The 22,172-nt window shown below is 32.0% G+C and overlaps 2 protein-coding genes across 3 annotated transcripts; both read left to right on the plus strand.

Moving 5' to 3' along the window:
* The first annotated feature begins 1,516 nt into the window (after positions 1-1,516).
* LOC112288467 (early nodulin-like protein 14) lies at positions 1,517-3,444 on the plus strand. 2 transcript variants are annotated; one of them, XM_073537162.2, is made up of 3 exons: positions 1,517-1,928; positions 2,421-2,631; positions 2,817-3,444. In XM_073537162.2, the coding sequence occupies exons 2-3, from the start codon at positions 2,424-2,426 to the stop codon at positions 3,326-3,328; spliced, it is 720 nt and encodes a 239-aa protein (XP_073393263.1). In that variant the 5' UTR covers positions 1,517-1,928; positions 2,421-2,423; the 3' UTR covers positions 3,329-3,444. The 2 variants fall into 2 exon arrangements, with proteins under 2 accessions (XP_073393263.1, XP_024388430.1); XM_024532662.3 differs by having other exon boundaries at positions 1,521-1,961.
* Positions 3,445-17,396: 13,952 nt separating this feature from the next.
* LOC112288433 (uncharacterized) lies at positions 17,397-20,774 on the plus strand. The gene is made up of 5 exons (XM_024532588.3): positions 17,397-18,180; positions 18,310-18,677; positions 19,089-19,435; positions 19,642-20,077; positions 20,232-20,774. Exons 1-5 carry the CDS (start codon positions 17,675-17,677, stop codon positions 20,321-20,323), a joined length of 1,749 nt encoding a protein of 582 aa, XP_024388356.1. The 5' UTR covers positions 17,397-17,674; the 3' UTR covers positions 20,324-20,774.
* Positions 20,775-22,172: the final 1,398 nt, after the last annotated feature.

The raw sequence follows: 22,172 nt of genomic DNA on the forward strand, positions 1-22,172 counted from the left end.
CTGTACCGAGTGACAATACAAATAAATCCCTTAGGGCCGTGGTCTGGTGTGGTTGTTGTAGTAGTAGTTAATGGGGCCTCCCTCGTTCAACTGCCTTCCCATCGGACGCCCCCCCCCTTTCTCTACGACCGTTCTGACCTGGAACCTTGCCTCCCTCCCCACCGCTGCCTCTTGGTGTTTCTCCCTTGGGGCGGTGGCCTTCTCCGTCCGCTTCTGGAATGTGCTGAGGTGGCGACCCTCACACCTGGCCAACTTCTTCCTCCCCTACCACATTTACCATTATGTCTATACATCCATCCCCTCCTTCGACAAATGATATCCGTTCTCTTTCCAGGTGTGGGCTTGGGTGACCGTGGGGAGGGCGGGCACAGACGGGGAACTACTCCTTCCACCGAAAATTGAAAGACCGGATGCTTAACAACGAAGGAAAAGACCTCTCAAAGTTTTCCTCACCCTCTGCCCGTCCTGCCCGCCCTGCCCCTACCCCTGCCCCCCCTGCCCATCTAATTACGATCCTCAATAATATACACAGTGGGAATTCAGGTATGAAAAAATATATATTTGAGTTTTTTTTCGAAAATAAATATTTAATGTTTAACTTTATTCTATGAGCATACAATTGAAACATGCTTTTAAAAAATATGTATACAAATCTTATGTTCAAATTTATGAACAAGTTTTAATGATGTGGTATAGTTTTATTTTTAATATTTATTCAAATTCTTGAGGAAAGAATATGATTTACAAAGATGGTTTAAATTGTTCATAAGTCATGATTACAAGTAAAAAATAATTCACTTTGCTTAAAATTTGCTGAAATTTGCTTAAATGACATATAGTTATGAGCATTAATAATTCAAGTTAGCTTATTTTAATCTTAAAGAAGACTAATACTGAATTTTGATTATTTTCAATGTAGCACTAAGAAAAAAGTTGTTAAACTATAAATTAACAAAAAAAAACATTTTTTTGACAGCAACAAGTAATCGTGTAACATAAAAATGTATTTCAAAAAATGATCTTGTTTAAAACCACATATGGTGTCAGTTGATATCAAAATGATAAGATTTTATGAAACATTCAATTTTGATACACAAAATTAAATATATAATTTATATTTATATTAATTATAATTAATATTCTATAGTATGTATGAATGAGAATTAACATATATATATATATATATATATATTTAGAATTATTAAATTCACCCATGCATTTAGTAAATCAACCCATCCGTCATCATTGGTTGAGGATCCAACCATTTTTTCAATGGTTTTTTACCAATCTAGAGAATCTATATCTATATATATATATATATACACATATATAAATGAAAGCAAATGTGTTTTAAAAAATACAAGTAAGCTGTGAACTTAGAACAATTCATTCTATCTGTCGGACAAATTTGAGTAAATTGCAGATTATAAGTTCGAACAATTTATTCAATTTCGGACAACAGCTTAGAACGAGGTTTTGTGAGCAGATTAGACCCACAAGATGTAAGAAAAATCTCACTCATGTTGCGGAGTCAGCGTCGTTGCTACTTCGACGACAACATGGATCTTATCATCCAATCTTCACAACTCTCGGTGGGGATCGAATGTCAGTTTGGGGACAAAAATTCAACCTCAATTGCTGCCTCAACTCCCAAGAACGTCTTACTCACGCTCCAAGAACTGTATGGTTTTCTGGTTCTTTCCTTGTGTCTTGAGAGGAGATGTTGTGACTGTTGTCGTCAACCCTGGCGCTGGTTGCTGTTGTTCCTGATCAGCTGCAGTGCAAGGACTTTTCGAGGCATATTGACGTTGGACAGCGTGGTGGTTGTGAGCTTGGAACCGCTCGGTTGAGGTTTCCGAACCGTGTGGGTTGACTCCAGGCTGTGGAGATCGTGACCACCCACATTGTTTTGTGAATGATACAACGCCGTACGTATGACGCTTTTGTGTGATTATTTGCGGGTAAGTTATTTGCGGGGTTGTGGTGTTGGATGGTTTCGTTGATGGCGAGGCGGGAACTTCACACATCACGTTGTTGGTAAGGGAATTTGGGATTACATAGAAAAGGACTTAAGTGCGTTGTAAGTGTGTTGGTTGCGTTGAGGAAGAACCTAGTTGGGGTGATGTCTGAATCGAGAGGTTGGTTCCTTCACCAACTTGTTGCCTGGCATGTGCATGCATATCCTCCAGACTAGAGATCTTAATTACCTCCTCAACGGGCGAATTTCATGGAATGTAATAGTTTTATTTTAATTTTAAGGTCGGAACTGTCAAGTTACATCGCGTCAAATCACAAACTCAACCAAGCTCATGTAAAAACGTAGTCACATTGGCTTGAAAGCGATGTGAGATGTTTACTTCGAAGCCAGGACTTGCTAAAGTCACGTGCTGGGATGTTGCTGGCCTATGGGGACGCAAAAGAGAATGGCCAAAACGGTAAAACGCAGCAACGCAAACATGAACAGTGCGGCAGCGGCGGTGGCTGTGCTCATGCTCGTAGCATCAGTTACCGACACCGCTTCCGCTAAGGAGTACACAGTGGGCGGCACCACTGGCTGGGACTACGCACCCACGACGTCCTTCTACTCCGAGTGGTCCAACAAACTCAGAATCGTCCCTGGTGACAAGATTGGTACGGTATTCCGAATCCCTTGCAACACTCGAATGCCATACAATCCGATATATTCCTACCAACTTCCACAATTAAAATGTAAGCAAACTTCAGAAACTGCTCATGAGTCTCGGCATTATGAACCATGGCCCGGACTAAGCTTCCATCTTCCTACTCCTCCTCCTCCTTCCATCGTCTGCGAACAGTGTTCAAGTATATGCCGACTGCGCACAACGTGCAAGAAGTGACAGAGGCTGACTATGCTGCTTGCAATAGCATGAACCCCATCACGGAATACCAATCAGGTAACGACATCGTCACGCTTCCCAAACAAGGCACCCATTACTACATCTGCGGAGTCCTGGGCCACTGCACTGAGGGCGGCATGCGTATGAAAGTCACGGTGGTCGCCGATGATTCTCTCAATTCAGCGGCACCTGCAGGGAGTCTGCCTTTGCCCCAAGCGAGCACCCCACAGACAGGGGCTTCCAGCACTAGCGGATTGGCTCGTCGGGGTGGTGACCATGCAAATTCCCCAGCGATCCCACCCATTTCTACTGCAGGTCACTCCGCGGCACAGATCTCGGCCAAGCCGAAGAGCCTTAGTGGGATGGCGGTTCTGTGGAGTGTCGGTGCTGCAGCCCTGGAGTTCATAGTCGGTGTAGGAATCAACGAGGTCAACGTTCACGGACATAAGCGTTTGCACAATGTTTCTTGATTTGTGGTACTCCATCGAATATGAAGTTTCATGATCTTGATTGACATGTTGTGACCCTGTGTTCCTATTTCATACTATTGAATTACTAAAGTTTTGGTTTCCATTTATGGATTCTATGTGTTTTGGCATTCTAGTTCTCAGGTTTTATGTTCTTACTAAAGATTGGATTGATGCTAGTGTGTTCGTAATGCAAATTATTTTCCTAGTTTACAATTTCTAAGTGCTATGTTAAAAAATGTGCATCATGTTGTTTGATTGTAATTTTTTTGATTGTTACTATATTAGAAGTGTATGACTTAATATTATATTTATAGATATATATATATATATATATATGTAGGTATATATATATATATAATCCTCAATACGTGTTAATATTTTGGAGCAAGTAAACTTATAGTACTTATGTAGTTTTGATACTCTAACACTTATTGAGGGTAGCATAGACAATTTGTAACACTTATATAAATAGCACTTGTGTTTTTTGGAATTAAAATCAATAATACTTATATAAATAAAAGATGAAAATACATAAGATATGAATATTATCATAAATCTAAGCACAATAGAAGAACAACTCTAAAGTAATTTGATGAGATTTTTGTGCATACCAAGATTTTTATCTTTTTGAAGTGTTTAAATGCATTAGATAAAAGATATAGCATTAATAGATATTTATTCCAAAAAATGTTTCAAGGTGACTAATGCACTTTCAATATCCTTGAACTCTACTTTGCTGATGACCACATCACTAATTTGTACATTATTAACTTTGTTAAAGGATTCATTGTCAATAATATCATCTCTTTTATCAAGTATATTTATAATTTTTTCCTTAGTAGTAATATAATGATTGTTGGGATGAAATTTCATTTCATAATTATTTAACATATGTGTGTTTATGATGGATCCAGTTTCACTATTTAGAGATACCAATGCTAATTGTTTCAGTAAGATAATAACTTTTTTCAAATCTTTCTTCTATATTGCTTCTTAAGCTTTTCTATCTTTCATATTACCTCGTTTATATTAAGATTGTAAAAAAGAACCAAAAAAACATCTATTTATTTTCAACAATTCCAATGTACCTAGCATTCTCTAGCATTGTTACATATTGATACACATCAATATCTTTGCTCTTCTTTTCTATAAAAAAATCTATCTAATATTGAATCAAATACTTGTAGTATTGAGCTTCAAATGATTGAATAATTTTTGCATCTATGAGTTGGAATCCACTTGTAGTATTTAGAGGAAAGAATTCAAGTTTAGTCACTATCAATTACCCACCTATATTAGATATTTGGTAACTTGAAAAATTATCTATCAATAGTGATATCTTTATATTTAAAAACCATCTTCTTTTCAAAATCAAATATAAATTCTTCAAACATACTTATAGTCATCCAAGCTTTCTTATATACAAACTACTTAATCCTAAGGTTATTTGGATTGTGAATATACTTATGTAAAAATGCTTGAAGCTTTATATATTTATTGATGATTAGAGGAGGAAGTTTTATGGTAATATCTATTATAGACATTCAACAAAAAGATTTTAAGAATATTTTTATAATTCTCTATTAGATTTTATAAGATTTTTAGAATATTTTAATACATTTTTAAAATATTTAAAAGGATTAAGGAAGTTGTTGAAGAATCTTTCTAAGGTTGCTTCATCTTTAAGTAATATGGAAATTTCTCAAGAAGCATCTTAAAGTTACTTTATCTTTAAGGAATATGAAAACTTCTCAAGAAGCTTCCTAAGATTGCTTCATCTTTAAGCAACATAAAAACTTTTCAAGAAGCTTTTTAAGGTTGCTTCATCTTTAAGCAATATGAGGACTTCTCAAGAAACTTTCTAATATCTAGTATATATTGGAATTGACACTGAAAGGATCCTAAGTCTTTTAGAGCTTTTGATCTTATACTTATCTGATTTAATTAAATTCTTATTAGCTTTTTTATTGAAATTCTTCCATTCAACTTTTTGTTTAGTCTTTTATATTATATATCCATGACAATTTGTCAAGACTGCCCTCTTATCAATATTAGAGCTTGATCCTTCTTGATAGAGAGTGGATTATCTCTCTTTTTGAAGGTATCTAAGTACTTTAGAGGTTGCAAAGTACTCTCCACTAAATTAAAATTGTTTAGAAATTCCTTTTATTTTCTTACTATATAGTTGGAGATGAAGATGTTGGTCTAGTTGAATCTCTCAAGTCCATGTTAGATATTATTATGAATACACTAAATGGTTTCGCTTATAGAATTGCTGAAATTGAAGAATTTTATGCAAGATTTCATGGTGATGTAAGACTTGAAGCAGGTGAGCATGTAATACAATTACCTTTTTAAGCTTTTATATTCCATATTGCATCTAGGCATCAACAAAAAAAATCGCTTATTTAACAATGTAAAGAGCCTTGGATTAGTCTTCCAAAAAAGTTTGATGACATATGCTCAAAGTTCTAAGGATTTGTAAAATAAATTCAATTGATAACTTTTCTGCAACTTGAGCACTATTCAACAAAAGAATTATAAGTTAATTTAGTTAGAACCTTGCTCAAAGAACAAGTCTTTTCTTAATTTTCTCTTTTAATTTGAAAAGAGATCTCTAATCTTGAGTAATTTTGAAGTTTTTTTAAAAGTATTTGTAGAGGCATTTAGAGATCAATTATGAGATTCATAATAAAGAGTTTTTTTGTAATTGTAGACTCTTTTCAAGAATAATATCACTTGTTGAAAGGCGCTACACATCTTGTGACTGTATGTATAGATCACAAAAATTTGGAGTATTTCATATTAGTTTGGGTTTTGATTTACCACTATGTTCATTAGAATGTATTATTATTTCATTTTGATTTTGTAATTACATATCAACTAAGAAAGAAGTAATGACTTTGAAATGCTTTATCAAGGATATCATATCTTGCTCTAAAAATTGAAGAAGCAATATTTCATCAGCAATATACTACTTTTTTAAAGCCAAAATAATTTTGTCTTTGTGCTACTTCTATGGTTACATCTATTAATTTAAATTTTCTTAAACAAATTCATATAGTATCAGCTAAAGACTTCTTAATTTGTAATATCAAACAATGCCTTGATAATGATAAGTTCAAGTTTGTGGAAGATCTTTTGTATATTGAAGATTATTTATATATTCTAGAAAAACCAATATGACTTCATGCTCTTCAATACTACCATAACTTTCTATTTATAGGATATTTTGGATTTAACAAAATATTGGAGCTTATCTCTCAAGATTTCTAATGGCCTCAAATGTAGAAGACTATAAAAGACTTTGTCTTCTTGTTTAATATTTGTTTAAGATCTAAGAATTCTTAGCATCATTCTTATGGACTTCTATAGCCACTACCAATTGTAAAGTAATCATGGTCTTTAATATCAATGGATTTTATCATTGATCACATGCCATTAATTACATTTGATACTATTTACGTTGTTGTAGATAAACTTATAAAGATGGCACATTTTGTCCTAGAAAAAAAAAATTGCAAAAAAATTGCAAAAAAATAGCAAGGCTCTTTTTTGATAATGCATATCAATATTATGGCCTATCTAATATCATTTTTAATTAAAGATCTCAATTTATATCAAAATTTAAAAAATATTTTTTTTGAGATATTGCAAGTAGATATCAAACTTTTTTTTTACCTTCTATCTTCAAACAAATGGTCAAATAAAACAAGTCAATTAAGTTTTGGAGTAGTATTTACAATATACTATCAACTATCAACAAGATGGTTGGACCTTGTATTTATCTTTAGCAGAGTTTGCTTGCAATAGTATTCTTCATGTTTTAACTCATAAATACTATTTTACGCTATTTATGGTTACCATCTAAAGCTTAAATACATCAAAAGATGCAAATTCAGCAGCTAAAGATCTTGCAAAATAATTGTCACAATTCTAGACAACTTTGAAGCTCTAGTTATAAGCAACTCAAGATTCTTATAAAATATCTTTAGACAAATTTAAAAAAGAATCACATGCTTTTTAAATTAAAAATAAAGTATGGCTTTTTTAATAAAATGTCAAGATTAATAGGCCTTACAATAATTTGGACTACCAAAGATTAGAGCCACTTGATATTCAAAAGTAAATCAATCTAATGGCTTATTAGTTGGAATTACATACATTTATAAAGATAAATTGAGTCTTCTATGTTTTTGTCTTAGATTTTTATTTAGAATTAATTATTTCAAGGAAAATACAATTATCATTGCCTTGCATTGAAATAAATTAATATATAAAATATGAGGTAGAAAAGATACTTGCTTCTCAACAAAAAAGAATTAAGTTGAAATATTATATTCATTGGCATCGCTACAATATGAATAAGCATAAATAGAAATAAAAAAATATAATTAATGTATTGCAAAAGATATAGGAGTTTCATCAACGCTATCCTCAAAAATCTAAGCCTATTTTAAAATGACTTTTCTATAAAAAGTACTCCTAAGATACTATATATAATAAAGAAAGTAGATATAAAATTAATTTTCTTTATAGAATTCAAAATTAAAAAGGGATGTGATGTTATAGACATATAATAAGATGATTTTAAGAATATTTTAAAAATATTTTAGTAGAATATAAAAATAATAGGAGGATTAAAGAAGTTATCTGAGAAGCTTTTTTGGATTTCTTCATCTTCAAGCACCATAGAAACTTCTTAAGAAGCTTTCTAAGGTTGCTTCATCTTTAAGCAACATAAAAACTTTTTAAGAAGATTCTTAATACCTAATATATATTAGAGTGGAGGTTGACATGATCATCAATCTCAACAACACATCTTTTAGAGCTTTAGCTGATATCTTTGGATGTTAATCTTATACTCATTTTATTTAATCAAATTCTTATTAGCTTTCTTGTTGAAACTCTTTCATTCAAGTTCTTGTTTGGTCTCTTATATAATATATCTATGACACTATCAATATTTGCAATAAATATAACAGTATAATATTCTTTCTCTATCTTCTTTCTAAATAGTATCTTTATTATAAGTATGCAATTTGGTCTAATCCTATAAAAGAAACATGTCTTATTTATATTAAATATGTGAGAAAGAACATACAAGAAATTTGATTTCTTCCATCTTCTACAAGGTTTTTAGAGAAATATCATCAGATGCATCATTTTTATGATCTATACATTCTTTAATATAAAATTTCTTCTTAAATCTATCTATCCATCCATGTGAAAAATAAAGCTCTTTTTTACCTTCCTATTTGGATATCTTGTCATTAAATCTCTTTGCAAAAGTAACTATAAGATTATCAAATAAAGCATTACAATCTTCTATGAACTTAAAGTAGGTGAAGGTAGTTTGTTATATTTGAGGACATTAAGCTTTCTTAATGTACTTTGAAACAACTAGACATTCAACATAAATATCTAATATATCTCTTATCTTTAGTAATTTATAAATACTCATCTCAAAAACCTGAGGCATGATAAATAGAATTAGCTTGTGCAATCAAAGCCCTATTGATAACATCTGCCTATTAGATATTAATTACTAATGATAGTAGAAAATCTTTTCTTTGTCTTAAAGTAAATTTAAAACCATTTTTTATTATAAATTTAAACTTCTAATCTTTCTAAATCATCAAACTATAAATTTTTTACAACATCATAATATTGTTAAATTTTTAAATTATAAAATATTAGAATACAAAGAAGTTAAGGCAAAAAAGCTTTAACATTAAATCCCAAAAACAATAATGAAGCTTGTGGCTAATAAAATCTACATAATATAGAATCTAAAGTATATAATGTAGAATAAATAATACATGAAGATAATGTAAGTTATATACAATAATATAAATACAATCCAAAATATGATCTATACATGATGGATTTAATTCAATTTTATCTAAGTTACAAAATTTCATAATTTTACTTTCATTCAAATTAATACTTATTAAAATAAAGTCATTGAAAATAAGATCATAATTTTTTTGAATTTTCTTAAAAATTCACAATTAATAATTAACACTTACTAATATCTTTTTAGATTTTTTAAGAAGCAAAATTTTTCTTAATATATGTATTTTTAATATTTATTAAGATAATACATATCAAAAATAGTAGAATGGGACTAAATTCTCTTAAAGATCTAAAATCCTTCTAGTCTATAGCAACATAAATTCCATCACAAAGTAGGAAAATATAAATCAAAACTAAACTAAATAGAACTAAATAGAATACAACATGAAAGATAAAATAGAGCAAAAGAATATAGAGCAAAATAAAACAAAAAATCTAATCCAAACTTTACTAAAAAAAAGTATTGAAGAAGAAGCACTATGAAATCACAATACTTAGCATTAGCAAGGTTGCACACAAAAAAAATATGGAGTAAGATATCTCTCACTTCTAACATTCAATACTTATAGGTAGTTGTTGTTGCCTAAGAAGACAACTTCCACTCTTTGACTTTTACACACATGGTCCTAGGATCCTTTGGCATCTTATTAATCATGAAGATATCCTAGGCCAAACACTAATTACTCTTACCTAGTCTTTGGATATTTCTTAGTTCATATTTTATTTTCTTGACTTTGATTTTTTATCCTTGATTTCATCTTATATCTATAAGATGCCTATTTTAACCACCAAGAGTCAATTCTTTGACCATTAATAACTTACCTAAAGCAATATCTTTTTCAAAATAACTTATTCTACTTTTATTTTTATTTATTTACTTTAATAAAAAAAACCAAAGCCATATCTAATTGAATATTCCAAATGGCCTCAGTCAATCATATTTATACTTTGTCCAATCATCCTAGAACATTCTAAAATTTCCTTAATAGTGGATTCCATCAAAATAACCACCCTTTTAAAAGATTCTAAAAGTAGGTTCTACCATAATAACTATCTTTTTAGAAGATTCTAGAGATGGACTCTACCTAAATAATTGCCATTAATTCTTCTAGGATATTCTATGATAGGCTCCACATAAACCACCAACTTAGCCTCAATTCTAAAAACTTTTGTAATCTTCTCAAAAAAATTCTCAATTATCTATCTCTATGCATTAATAATATAATTATCTTATCTATGTCCCATTATAGATAATCTCTCTCTATTAATATAAAAAATCATAATTTTATTGTAGATGGTATCTCCAAATTATTTCTTGACAATATGTGAGATTTTATATAAGTTTGTACGTTGCATCATAGATAGGATAGCCTTTTCAGAGGACCTTGTATTGAAGTTATGGATGTCCATTGCTATGACAAAAGTAGAAATGCTCCAAAATGCTATCTACTTCATATTCTTGTTGGTCATCAATCACAACTAGTGGTAGTAGAGGTTAGTGTCAATTTGAGAAGTGCCTTGGTTTGGTATGAAACTCCTTCAACTTCAAAACATGGAAGATCAAATGGACCCAAATATGTGGCACAAACTCAAGGCAATATACAATATCAAAAATCATAACAGAAATGCAAAAAAGTCCAAGCCACTAATGTACCAACTTATGGACTTTGGTTGATGTAGAAAGTAGAAAGTTGGCGTTAGAAAATAATACATGGTCACTCTTTTTAAAAGTCTTATATTGCTAGTGATTATCTACATATTGCTTTTATTGATTTTGTGCAGTAAAAAAATAATATTGTATTTCCTACAAGGCAATTGTAAGCCATTGTATAAACTCTTCCATTGTTGGATTATTGATGTTCATGAAATGATGGAAAGTTGTTGGCATAATTGGATGTTGATCAGTGTTAAGAAAGAATAGTGAATGATCAATACTTGCTTAAATACTATCATTCTAAGCAAACTCCAAGGGCATCAAATATTCATCATAATTATTATAGTAAACCATCACAAATGTGTATAGCATATCCTCTTAGGTCTGATTTATACATACTATTTGTCCATTTGTTTGAATATGGAAGGCCATGGATATGACAAGTTGTGTATCTTATAGTTTGAATAATGCATGCCAAAAATTCCCTATAAAGTATAGATCTCAATCTAAAATAATAACATAAGATAATCCATAGTGACAAAAGATAGTGTTAAAGAAGACTTGTATAAGTATTGAAGTATTAATATTACATTGCATTGCAACAAAAAGAAGTTGCTTTAAGAATCAATCCATGAAGACAGCATCCATAGTGTAATTATGAGGCATTTGTGGCAAATACGTAATGAGGCCTATAGTCACTTACTTTCAATGTGGTATAGATAGTAGAATTAGCTTTGATAGCTTAAGAAATGTCACATTGTATAGTTTGTTATATTGACATGATTTGCAAGAGTGTACAAAAGATCAAATATCACAATTCAAACCTAGTAAAAATCATGTCTTTGAGATTTCTTCTAAAATCTTTTCATGCCCTAGATACCCAAATATCGGAATATCGTATCCGTTTTGAAGTATGTACATCTAAAATATAGCATTATTAGGTACATAAATCTACTTTTTGAAATAAAGCAAGCCAACATTAAGATTGTAATCTTGATACTGTACATTGCCTACTTTCATTCAATTGCTAATCATCTTAAAATAAACATCTAAATGCATAGCTTCCTTCAATTTTCCCTCTTTGATTAGGTTTGAAATGACACTACTAATTATAGTGATTTTTGCCTTATCTCTTGGTTTGGTGTTCAAGTTTGATCTTTGCGATAAGCTATCCAACACACTATGTTATCGCCCTTGCTTCTATTCAAGCTAAATATCAAAAAGTTGTAATTATTCTTCTCAACAATGATGTGATGATTTCATATTTTCTAGATGTAAATTGTGTATGAAGGATTGATGGTCAGTCCAAATAATAGCTGTCCTAACATAAAGTATTGCCATACATTTATAGCATGTACAATTGTTAATTGCTCTCGATTACATATAGTATAATTGCGATGTGTCCTTTTGAGCTTGTATGATTCATATGCCATGAATTGAAGGCTCCTACCAAAAACTTCTTGAAGGACCCATCTAATAATAAAGTTAGAAATATCAATATTAAATATGCAAAGAGGTTGGAGTTATACGGTTGCAATATTAAAGCAGTAATGAATGCCTCCTTCAACTTATCAAAGGCATTTTGCTGCTCCATTTCCATTCAAATGGATCATACTTCTAAAATAGACTTGTCATTGAGACAACAATATATGCAAATTGCCAAACAAAATTGCAATAATATTTGACAAGGCCTAAAAATGAACAAACTTCAATAACATCTTTGTGGATTGGCCAATCTACCATTACTCTCACCTTATCCTACTCTATGTATAAATCCTTGAAGGACACTAAATGCCCTAAAAGATGATCTTTGACTTTCAAAGTTCATATTTTGATTGCTTGTAATAAGAGAGACTATTTCATAGCTGATGCAACACTTTCCATAAGTATTTTTCATGCTCTTTAAGGATTTTACTATAGGCTAGGATATCATTAATGAAGATAACTACATACTTATTCAAAAGGTCCCAAATCAATCTGTTCATGTGAATTTTAAAAGAGATTGGAGTATTGGTGATTCCAAAAGATAAAATAAGCCATTCAAAATGTCCATAGCACATAAAAAATACCATCTTTTTTTTTTATCCTCCTTAGCAATAGGTACTTGCCAATAGCCACTTCAAAGATCCAATTTGCTAAAACGGTTGCACCTCAAAGTTGGTCAAAAAGATCATCTAAACATGAAAGTGGATATGTATTCTTAACAGTCTACTTATTGAGGCCTCAATAATCAATATAAAGCTGAAGTCCACCATCCTTTTTGGATGCAAAGAATACATGTGTTCCCAATGGTGATGTACTTTCTCAAATAAGATCCTTTTCTAAAAATTCTTCTAATATCCTTTGCAAATGTTTAAGTTCATTTGATATTAGGTAATAAATTAGCCAACTTTCCAATTTAGTCCTAGGCAATAATTCTATTTGAAAGGAGGTACCTCGATCAAGTAGCATGCCATTAAGTAAGTCAATTCAAAAAACATCTCCATATCCATATATGAATTGCTCTACCTATTATACTCCTTTGACTGTCTTTCCTACCATGAAGACCAGATTTGGAACCACCATATGTAATGATTACTAATGTTGTTTTTTTTTCTTCATAAAAAATATTCTTAAAAATAAGCTTTTAGTCACAAATTATTTTGTTACTCCACTTGATGTAAAGGCACAAAGAATCACCTTGCGTCTATTATCTTTGAAGGAAATCGTCCTTGTTAGCCAATCAACTTACTTATTTTTAACTTTTAGCCATGGCATGCCAAAGATAACGACATATCTAAGCTTTGTTTTCTTAAACTTCTCTCTCAAGGTAGAAGTATCATTCAATCTCAAGATTTCTTCTTCACATGTTTTATTTAATATGTTCTCTTAGTCATCAAATAGATGTATACTTCTTCTTTTGATCACCTTGGTTTTAATTCCAAGTCAATCAGCAATCTCAGTCAAGATGCAATTTTTTATAGAGCCATAATCTATAAGTATTGATATGTTTGTTCTCTAAGTCAATCCGTTAAATATACCAATCGACCTTTTTGATAGCTATCGAAGGTCATGCCATTTCTCTTTGAGAGACAACAATTATCCCCAGTATTAATCTTTGGTGCTTTTATAGAAGAGTCTTGTTTCTTTGCTCTACTTATATATCATCTAGGTGAACCTTGAGATTGTGAATCCACCTTGATTTGTTGGTACTTGAATTCTGACACTTCGAACAATTTCTAATTTAATAGATTGACTTCCAACAGTAATAAGACAATTCCTTTTGTGCCAATATTTGTCATCTCTATTGTATCAATGGTCCTTATAAGGCATCAATATCCATTGGCATTGGTTCTTGTACTATAATATTAGATAGTAGCATAGGATTTTGTCCTACATGTTGTGCTCTACGATTTTTGAAATTTATAGCATCAATTCTTTTTGCAATCCTAATTACCTCCTCAAATGTTTGCAAATCCCTTAATTCTACCTTTCTCTGAACTTTAGCTTTCAAGCCTTGTACAAATCAATCCATCATCTCTATTTTTGAAATATTTTCAATTTGAAGATATAGGGACTTAAATTGAGAGACATAATGTTGCACTAACATATATTGTAGAATGTTAGCTAATTGATAATGTGCTAACTTCTTCGCATTGATAGACCAAATATTATTCCTAAGTTTGATCTCAAACTCCTTTCAGTTACAAAATCTACCTTGAGCTCTATAGTTTTGAGCTCAATGTCACTACTAAATGGTTGTCACATCTTTCAAATAGCTAGCTGTATATATAATTCTTTGAGTAGTGCTTATCTTAGATAATTGGAAATATAGTCACTCCTTGAAGAGCTATTGGCATACATCTTCTTGTCTTGAAGTTCCAAAATATGATTCGGGCTTGTTTAATTTCAATCTAGTAGATGTTAACTTTCTTATCCTAGAAACTTTTATTTATTCTTACAGAGTAGATATCTAGAAGGTATAGTACCTAGGCCTACATCCAATATGGCTCTACTATATCACCTATGCTGCAATTTCTTTGCCAAACTTTATTATCGTAACATCTTTTATCCTTCCAATTGACTTTTTAAAAGTAGTTTGTGGTAGCTCCAAAACAATAACCAATGTGACCACAACAATCGACCTCTAACTGAACAGTAGCTATCAATACACTATGAAAGAACAAATTAATACTTGCTCTGATACTATAAGAATAAGACTAAATTTTCATAAAGATCTAAAACCCTTTTAGTCTACAACAACATAAATCTTATCACAAAATAAGGCAACATGAATCAGAACAAAACTGAACAAAACTATATAGAATATAACATAAAAGTGTCATCACTGCAACAAAGCAAAAAGAAATAAAACAAAACAAAACAATAAATATAATTTAAATTTTATTGAGAGAAAAAAATCAAAGCTATATCTAATCAAATGTCTCAAATAGCTTTGGTCAGTTCCATGTATATTTTATCTAACTATCTTTGAACTTTTTAGAATATTACTAATAGTAGGCCCCACCAAAATAACCACCTTTTTAGAAGATTCTAGAGGTTGGTTCTATCTAGATAATTGCCATTAATTCTTCTAAGATATTCTGTAGTGGATCCAATGTAAACCACTAACTTAGTCCGAATTCTAAAAACTTCTAAAAACTTTTAAAAAATGGCCTCAATTACCTATTTCTATGCGTCAACAGTACAATTATCTTATCCATGTTCTATTACATATAGATTATATATGTATCCATGCTCTTTTGTATTATTTTATTATCTATCTATCTCTCTCTCTCTCTCTCTCTCTATATATATATATATATATATATATATATAGTAAATTAACTATGTTTTTAAAATAAATTGGTGGATATGTTTTTATTTGATTTTTATGTAGATTTATTTTTTATAATGATACATTTAATACATTTTAATAATCAAAAAATCTAATCTAATTAGAACATTATGAAATATCTTAATTTTATAATTTACATTAAATTTGTAATATATTTTACAAAAAAAAAAACTAGAATTTGATTTATTATATTTAAAACACAAAAAATATCATCTAAAATTTACATCAAATTATAGTTTGATATTTTGTATTCTTGTACCACATTATTGAAGTTGAATATTAATTTTACTTAATTGAATACAATTTATCATACTCTAGTTAGCCATTGATTGTAAAATTTGTAGGTTATAGATGGTAGATAAGGAATAATATGATAGATTTAATTAAGGCTTATTTGATCATGTTCTAGATTATAAATTTGATAGCTATTTAAATCAATATGAAGACGTTTTAAAATTATTTATATAATATTGTGATTTAATTAGAATTAATTTTATAATATATTTTTATTTAAAATAAATTATTTATTATATTAAGATATCAAATTGAATATCTTTTATCATACAAAGCTTATTTTTGTATATTGAATATTTATATATATATATATATATATATATATATATATTGTATTTATAGTTTTGTATTTTTTAAAAAATAATTTGATTTATATAGACTAATATAAATATTATGTATCTATAGTTTAGATTAATCTACATAATATTACATATTATATAACAAAATAGCATTATATATTCTATAATCTATACAATTATTCATATTTATGATTCAATTTCATTGTTGATGTTTTTTTATGCACATTTATGTTCAAGGTTTGTTTACAAAAATTAAATTTAATATTTAATAATAATCATAATAAATTGTGCAAGTTAAGTATTTTTCTAAATTTATACAATAAATTTATAATAATTTTTTAAAAAATAGATAAATACACAATATATTTAACATAAACACACACATACATATACACACATTAGGAAATCGTATTCAAATAATGTAACAAATTTTGAAAATTATTTACAATAATAAATGAATAATGTATTATATAGGTATATAGATATAGATGTATATACACACATTCATATACAGACTATTGCAAAAAAAATTTAATAATCAGACTACAATGTTGAATATTTTTTGTAAATATTTATAAATTTAAATTCATGCATAGTTTCTACCTTCAAATATAACTTTAAAAAAGTCAATTTATTCATTAATTACATGTTTAAAAATGCATCAATCTAACTTAATGAAGTCAGTTTAATTTCTCTAATTAAAATTTAACTGCATTTCTGCAAGCAATAAAAATCCATCATTTAAATACACATTCAACACTGCATAGAACATGAATAACCAATTTTAATTTTATTTTTATTTTATTTTTTTTGTTACATAATAAGAAGAAGAAAGGAAAACATCCCACCAATCAACAAATGCATGTATCCAAGAGAATGAGTCACATCCTTTAAAGTTTTTCAAAATATGGAATAACGATGTAAAAGTGAAACAAAGCTAAAGTGTAGGCGAGGACCGTCAAACTTCAGATGAATGAAGCTCGCACGAAAAATGGATGAATAAAAGGGAATCAATGAATGAATACTGCACAATATATGGATGATGTATTAAGGGTATGACATTCATCCTAAAGGCGGCGTATTGACAGTTGGGTCAGTTCGGCCGACTTCGTTGACAGTTGGCGGCGACGAGTCCGGCTGACATTGAGATCCACTGGCACAATCGCCACGCCCCCGCCATCGCAATCCCCATCCATGCCCAATCGATCCCTTACTGACGGCTTCGCCTCTTCATTTCGCCGCTTTCATCGCAAAAGGATCCCGCATCGATGGCTACTCGGTGACCCTGGTTTCGCAGAAATCAGTCTGCGGGGACGCCGTCGAATCGGAATCCCGTAGATGACCGATCTCGCGATCGATTTTGTTTCTAGCAATAGGGATAGGAGCCCAGCGCGCTTCTTCTCATGGGCATGGACATCTCGAGGTATAACCACTGCGAAGTGCACACCAATGAGGTTAAAGCGTATAAGGTTCAGGATGGGATGCTGCCTACGGTGAGCAGCGACAGTGGGGCGGATCAGCAGGGTGGCGACGTCGCGGGGCGGATGGAGTTCTGGCCCCCGGGGGTGGGTGTCGCGGACCATGCAAACAAACATTGCGTGGAGGGCGGAATCGACCTGTGTGGATCTGTGATTCATGGTAACGACGCGCTGGATCAGATGTTGCAGTTTCCGAAGGCGGGCGACGTGCGGAGTTGGAGAGATCTGACGGGCGCCAGTCGCACCAACTCTGAGAGCAAAGCATTTCGCAGGGGAGTGATTGGTGGAAGATTGGGTCATCACATGAGCTGCCCCTGCGATTCTGCTATGATGAACGATTTCAAAGGTTCGTCGTATCTTCTTGGGAAAAGCTTCAGAATTGGCGTGGGGGAGAGTGAAGATGTCGACGGATCCGTTGAAGGCCGACAGGGGTATGCATGTGTGGATTAAATACCTCTCATTGTAACTCATGACAGATTCATGTGAACATAGCCGCCGAATTCTCTTCATTTTCATTTAAAGGAACTTTATATTGATGAGTGGTGGTGATTTGATGGCAGCGAGGCTGGTCTTGGTAGGTGGGAGGAGGCAGCAACCTCGCAGAATGAAGGCGACCCTCATGCACAATTCAATGTTGTGCAGGAAGAGGAGTTATCTAACCGAGTGAACGATCTTTGCAGTCAGGGGGACCGTAGTAATGAGCACCGGTTGCAGGAATTCAGCCGGGATATGATCGACGAGTGCAACATGGTGGGGATCGACTTGCGGCGGAGAAATCACCCGGAGGATCTGGATGGACTGGATTTGAGGGAGGCAGGCCTCAAAGGAGTCTCACGTGATTGCGACCCTTACGCACAGTGCCAGAAGAACACCTGTGTTGCTCGTGGACCTTCTTCAGTTGATCGGTTTACAAAATTTCTATCGTCAGGTTAGTGTGCACTCGAGGGTTAACTTCAGATCTTGTGCTGCTGAACAGCTTTTCCCACACTGTTCGTCCTACGCCGTTGACACAAAAAAATACACAGGGAATATACGTGATTACTACTTTGAAAACCATTCAAGTACGAGATAATCTTGCACACTGTCTGCATCGCTTGGAACAAATTTGAGTTTCAGAGAAACATGATTTCCCACTTGAGTCCTTTTGGGATGGAGTGAGCGAGATGAAAACGGTTTTCAAGCTATCAAAATCCATGAACTGATAGCATTAGCAAAGTCTGAAAAGTTTTCGGTCAGACTTTAATTTACAACTACTGGATCGATTTCATCAAAGTTTGGAGAAATAATCGTGCAAACATAACTGGAAAGGCTCACTTAGTTGTCCTCCCGCTCGATGCAGGGAAAGACGAAAAGCTTGCACTCACATGTCCCCCATGTGGATGTCATAGAAATTTTCACCAACGCGTGGTGGATGCTTGTGAAGAGGGGGAAGAAGAGGAGCTCACGGTGAAAGCCAAGAGAGAGAAGCTGAATTCTGGCAACTACTTCTCATCCTTCGTCGACCACTGCAACATTGACCGTGTTGCGCATGAGCTTATGGCTGTAGCAAACGAAGCTCTCGCCCTCGCTCAAGACTCGATTTGCCACGGCGAAGGACGAGGACTCCCAGAAAACGGCGTTTACTCTGTTGAAGAGCACACGATCATTGCCAAAATCTCGCTCGAGAATCTCGACCACATTACCAAGGTTGTTAAGTCCCTTCTTCCCTCATCCCTATTCAAGAATTCTAACAAACTGTTGACACGAACTTTGAACAGTCAAGTGTGTCCCAAAGCTGATCAACAAGGCCATCGGATACCTCAAGGAAAGTTGTCGAGATTGGCGTATGATTCAGAAACCGACGCTGGTCGACCAATCTACAAACTCTGCTTAATTACTTGATTACGATGCAGGTGATAAGCTCCACCACTGAATGTTTGACGCTGCTACGAAAGCGGAAGTCGGTAAATCCTCGAGACAAGGATGTGAACAAATCGAAGTCATGTCCTCATGAAGGCGGGCCTTTCTCCACGGACGCGAGCCCCGTGATCACTGTGGAGAATGGGGCCATCTCATTACTGGTTCCACCTTCGCCGGGGCGCCAGTTCCGTGAAGATGCCATCGGAGGCTCGCCGACTTTGATCATCTCGGAATCATGCGGCATTCGCAATTGCAATCTCGGCATGCCAAGGAAGCTGCCGTTGGAGCGAGTCAGCCACAAATTGAAGAGGACAAGAACGCGTATCAGCTTGGAGCAACGGGAGAAGCTGAATGCGTTTGCCGAGAAGGCTGGATGGACTGTCGTTGGCCAACGCAAGGAAACCATCGACGCTACATGCCAGTACATAGGTAAACTGTTGTCGAACCATTACCGACACACCGACACCCGCAAAAAGTCAACTCCGAACATGTCACCGACAAATCTCACACACCCTGGAAATCCAGGAAAATTAACCGATTATTGGACTCTGAAACCGCGTTTTTGTGTATTTTTTTGTTACAGGCATTGAGCCGAAGACATTGAAATATTGGATACACAATAGCAAGCAGAAGTGGAAAAGGCAGCCTAGCTTGTCTGAAGACCCAAGCAAATGAGGCAACAATGGATTCTATTCTTCACTAGTTGTTTTCTTCAAATTTTTTTACATTGCAACAATTCTAATAAGTCTATGGAGATCATTGTTGGGCCCAAATACGCTTCCTGATCCAAAAAAAAAAAAAAAAAAAAAAAAAAAGAAGAAGAAGAAGAAGAAGAAGAAAGCCAACTAATACTAAGAAAAAAAATTGTTTAAGAAGAATTAAAGCTATCAGTTGAAAATCCTGAGGGATTGATTTTGATATTCAGAACTTTCTTCAATGAAACTTCTGAATATGGCATTCCTAAATAGATTTACTATGAGGGTAAAAACTATTTGTATGCTTATATTAATATATGTATATAGATATATATAGAAAATATGCACAAGTATTCAAACATAATTTCAAAATGAGGTGTAGATTGTAAGTATGGAAAACCTGATTTTTAATTTATGTTCTTGTCTTTAAATATGTGATCAAATTTCAACCGACTGTGATTTGAACTCATCTTTGACAAAACTAAAAATCGTATGCAATGCCATAATCTAAATATTGCAATTCAAAATTTCTACTGTAAAATATTCCAAAGAATATGAGTTTAAATTTTAAATATATCAAATTGTAAAGATATATCTCAAACCCAAACCTCAAAATCTACATTCAACTGGATAGAAATTTTGCCAAAAGTAGAGAAATTTTTTGATAAATTTGAAACATCCAGATTTGGATTTTTTTTTTTTTTTTTTTTTTTTTGTTAATATTGATTTGAAATATTGATATTAAGTTGAGAGTAAAAAATCAACATAAATTGAAGTGTCATCACTGCAAAGATTTGTTGCATATGTTATTTTCTTATGAAAGGAAAGCAAAAAATATATAAAAAGATCCACAACACAATTGTATTTGTAGATACATTTGCACATCTTTTATTAACAAAAATGATCAATTTATAATATATATATATATATATATATATGTTTAATTAAATTACATATTTTGTGTTAAAATCCAAAAGCAACATTCAATTAAATTTTAAAATCACAATAATGCAGAATGGTTGCAAAAGCCTATTTTAGAACTGTTTTTTACATTTAAATTTATTTTTTATAATAGTCATAAACATAATATCAGCAACACACTCTAATATATGAAAATATGTGCAAATATGGAATATGTGTATTTCACAAACTAAAGTACATTGGAGAAATAAATATTAGAAAGTAGTTATGGAAAGGTTGAATAAATAATACAAAGTTTATCTTATTGCAAGGATGGAAGTGCAATGATTTTAGATGTAACCCAAAACTTGATAACATTTGGATTGCAAGGGAAGGTGACTACAATATGCAACACCACAACAAGAGCAAATAATTGGATGTAAATGATTTGTTTAGAGTGGCATAAGTAGGAGCCTTGTTGAACAATAGGCAACAATAGGCAACAATATCACCTAACTATTTTAATCTATTAATAATATATTTATGTTTAAAATAATTAGAATAGAAATAAAAATGACAACATAAATAATGTAGAGTGTTTTGTTTAATGCAAAAAAATAAAAATAAAATTAAAAACTTGTTAATATTTATCATGCAATCTTTTATAAAAATATCATCTTCACAATTTTAAATTGACATTATGATATTTATATTATAATATGAACATCAAAGTTATATTATCATAAACCAATATATTAAACACCAATACTGTTAAAACAAATCTTTCCTATATCTGTAAATATTATTATTTAAATCTATATAAAGTGTATATTTCATTTAATACATTTTTTTTTACTCTATATGTTCATTGATAAATATATAGTTTAAAAAAATAATAATTAAGAATCATATTTCAATTAAAATTATTT

The sequence above is a fragment of the Physcomitrium patens genome, chromosome 11 (genome assembly GCF_059467195.1).
Source record: "Physcomitrium patens ecotype Gransden chromosome 11, ASM5946719v1, whole genome shotgun sequence".
Taxonomy (NCBI): Eukaryota; Viridiplantae; Streptophyta; class Bryopsida; order Funariales; family Funariaceae; genus Physcomitrium; species Physcomitrium patens.

Excerpts from the sequence above, each read along its gene's own strand:
- LOC112288467 (XM_024532662.3), top strand. The coding sequence starts at position 1,935 with ATGACGCTTTTGTGTGATTATTTGCGG. Across the intron at positions 1,962-2,420 it reads TTTTGTGTGATTATTTGCGG|AGAATGGCCAAAACGGTAAA; the intron begins GTAAGTTATTTG and ends GGGACGCAAAAG. Across the intron at positions 2,632-2,816 it reads CGTCCCTGGTGACAAGATTG|TGTTCAAGTATATGCCGACT; the intron begins GTACGGTATTCC and ends GTCTGCGAACAG.
- LOC112288433 (XM_024532588.3), top strand. The coding sequence starts at position 17,675 with ATGGGCATGGACATCTCGAGGTATAACCACTGCGAAGTGCACACCAAT. Across the intron at positions 18,678-19,088 it reads TACAAAATTTCTATCGTCAG|GGAAAGACGAAAAGCTTGCA; the intron begins GTTAGTGTGCAC and ends CGCTCGATGCAG. Across the intron at positions 20,078-20,231 it reads CGCTACATGCCAGTACATAG|GCATTGAGCCGAAGACATTG; the intron begins GTAAACTGTTGT and ends TTTTTGTTACAG.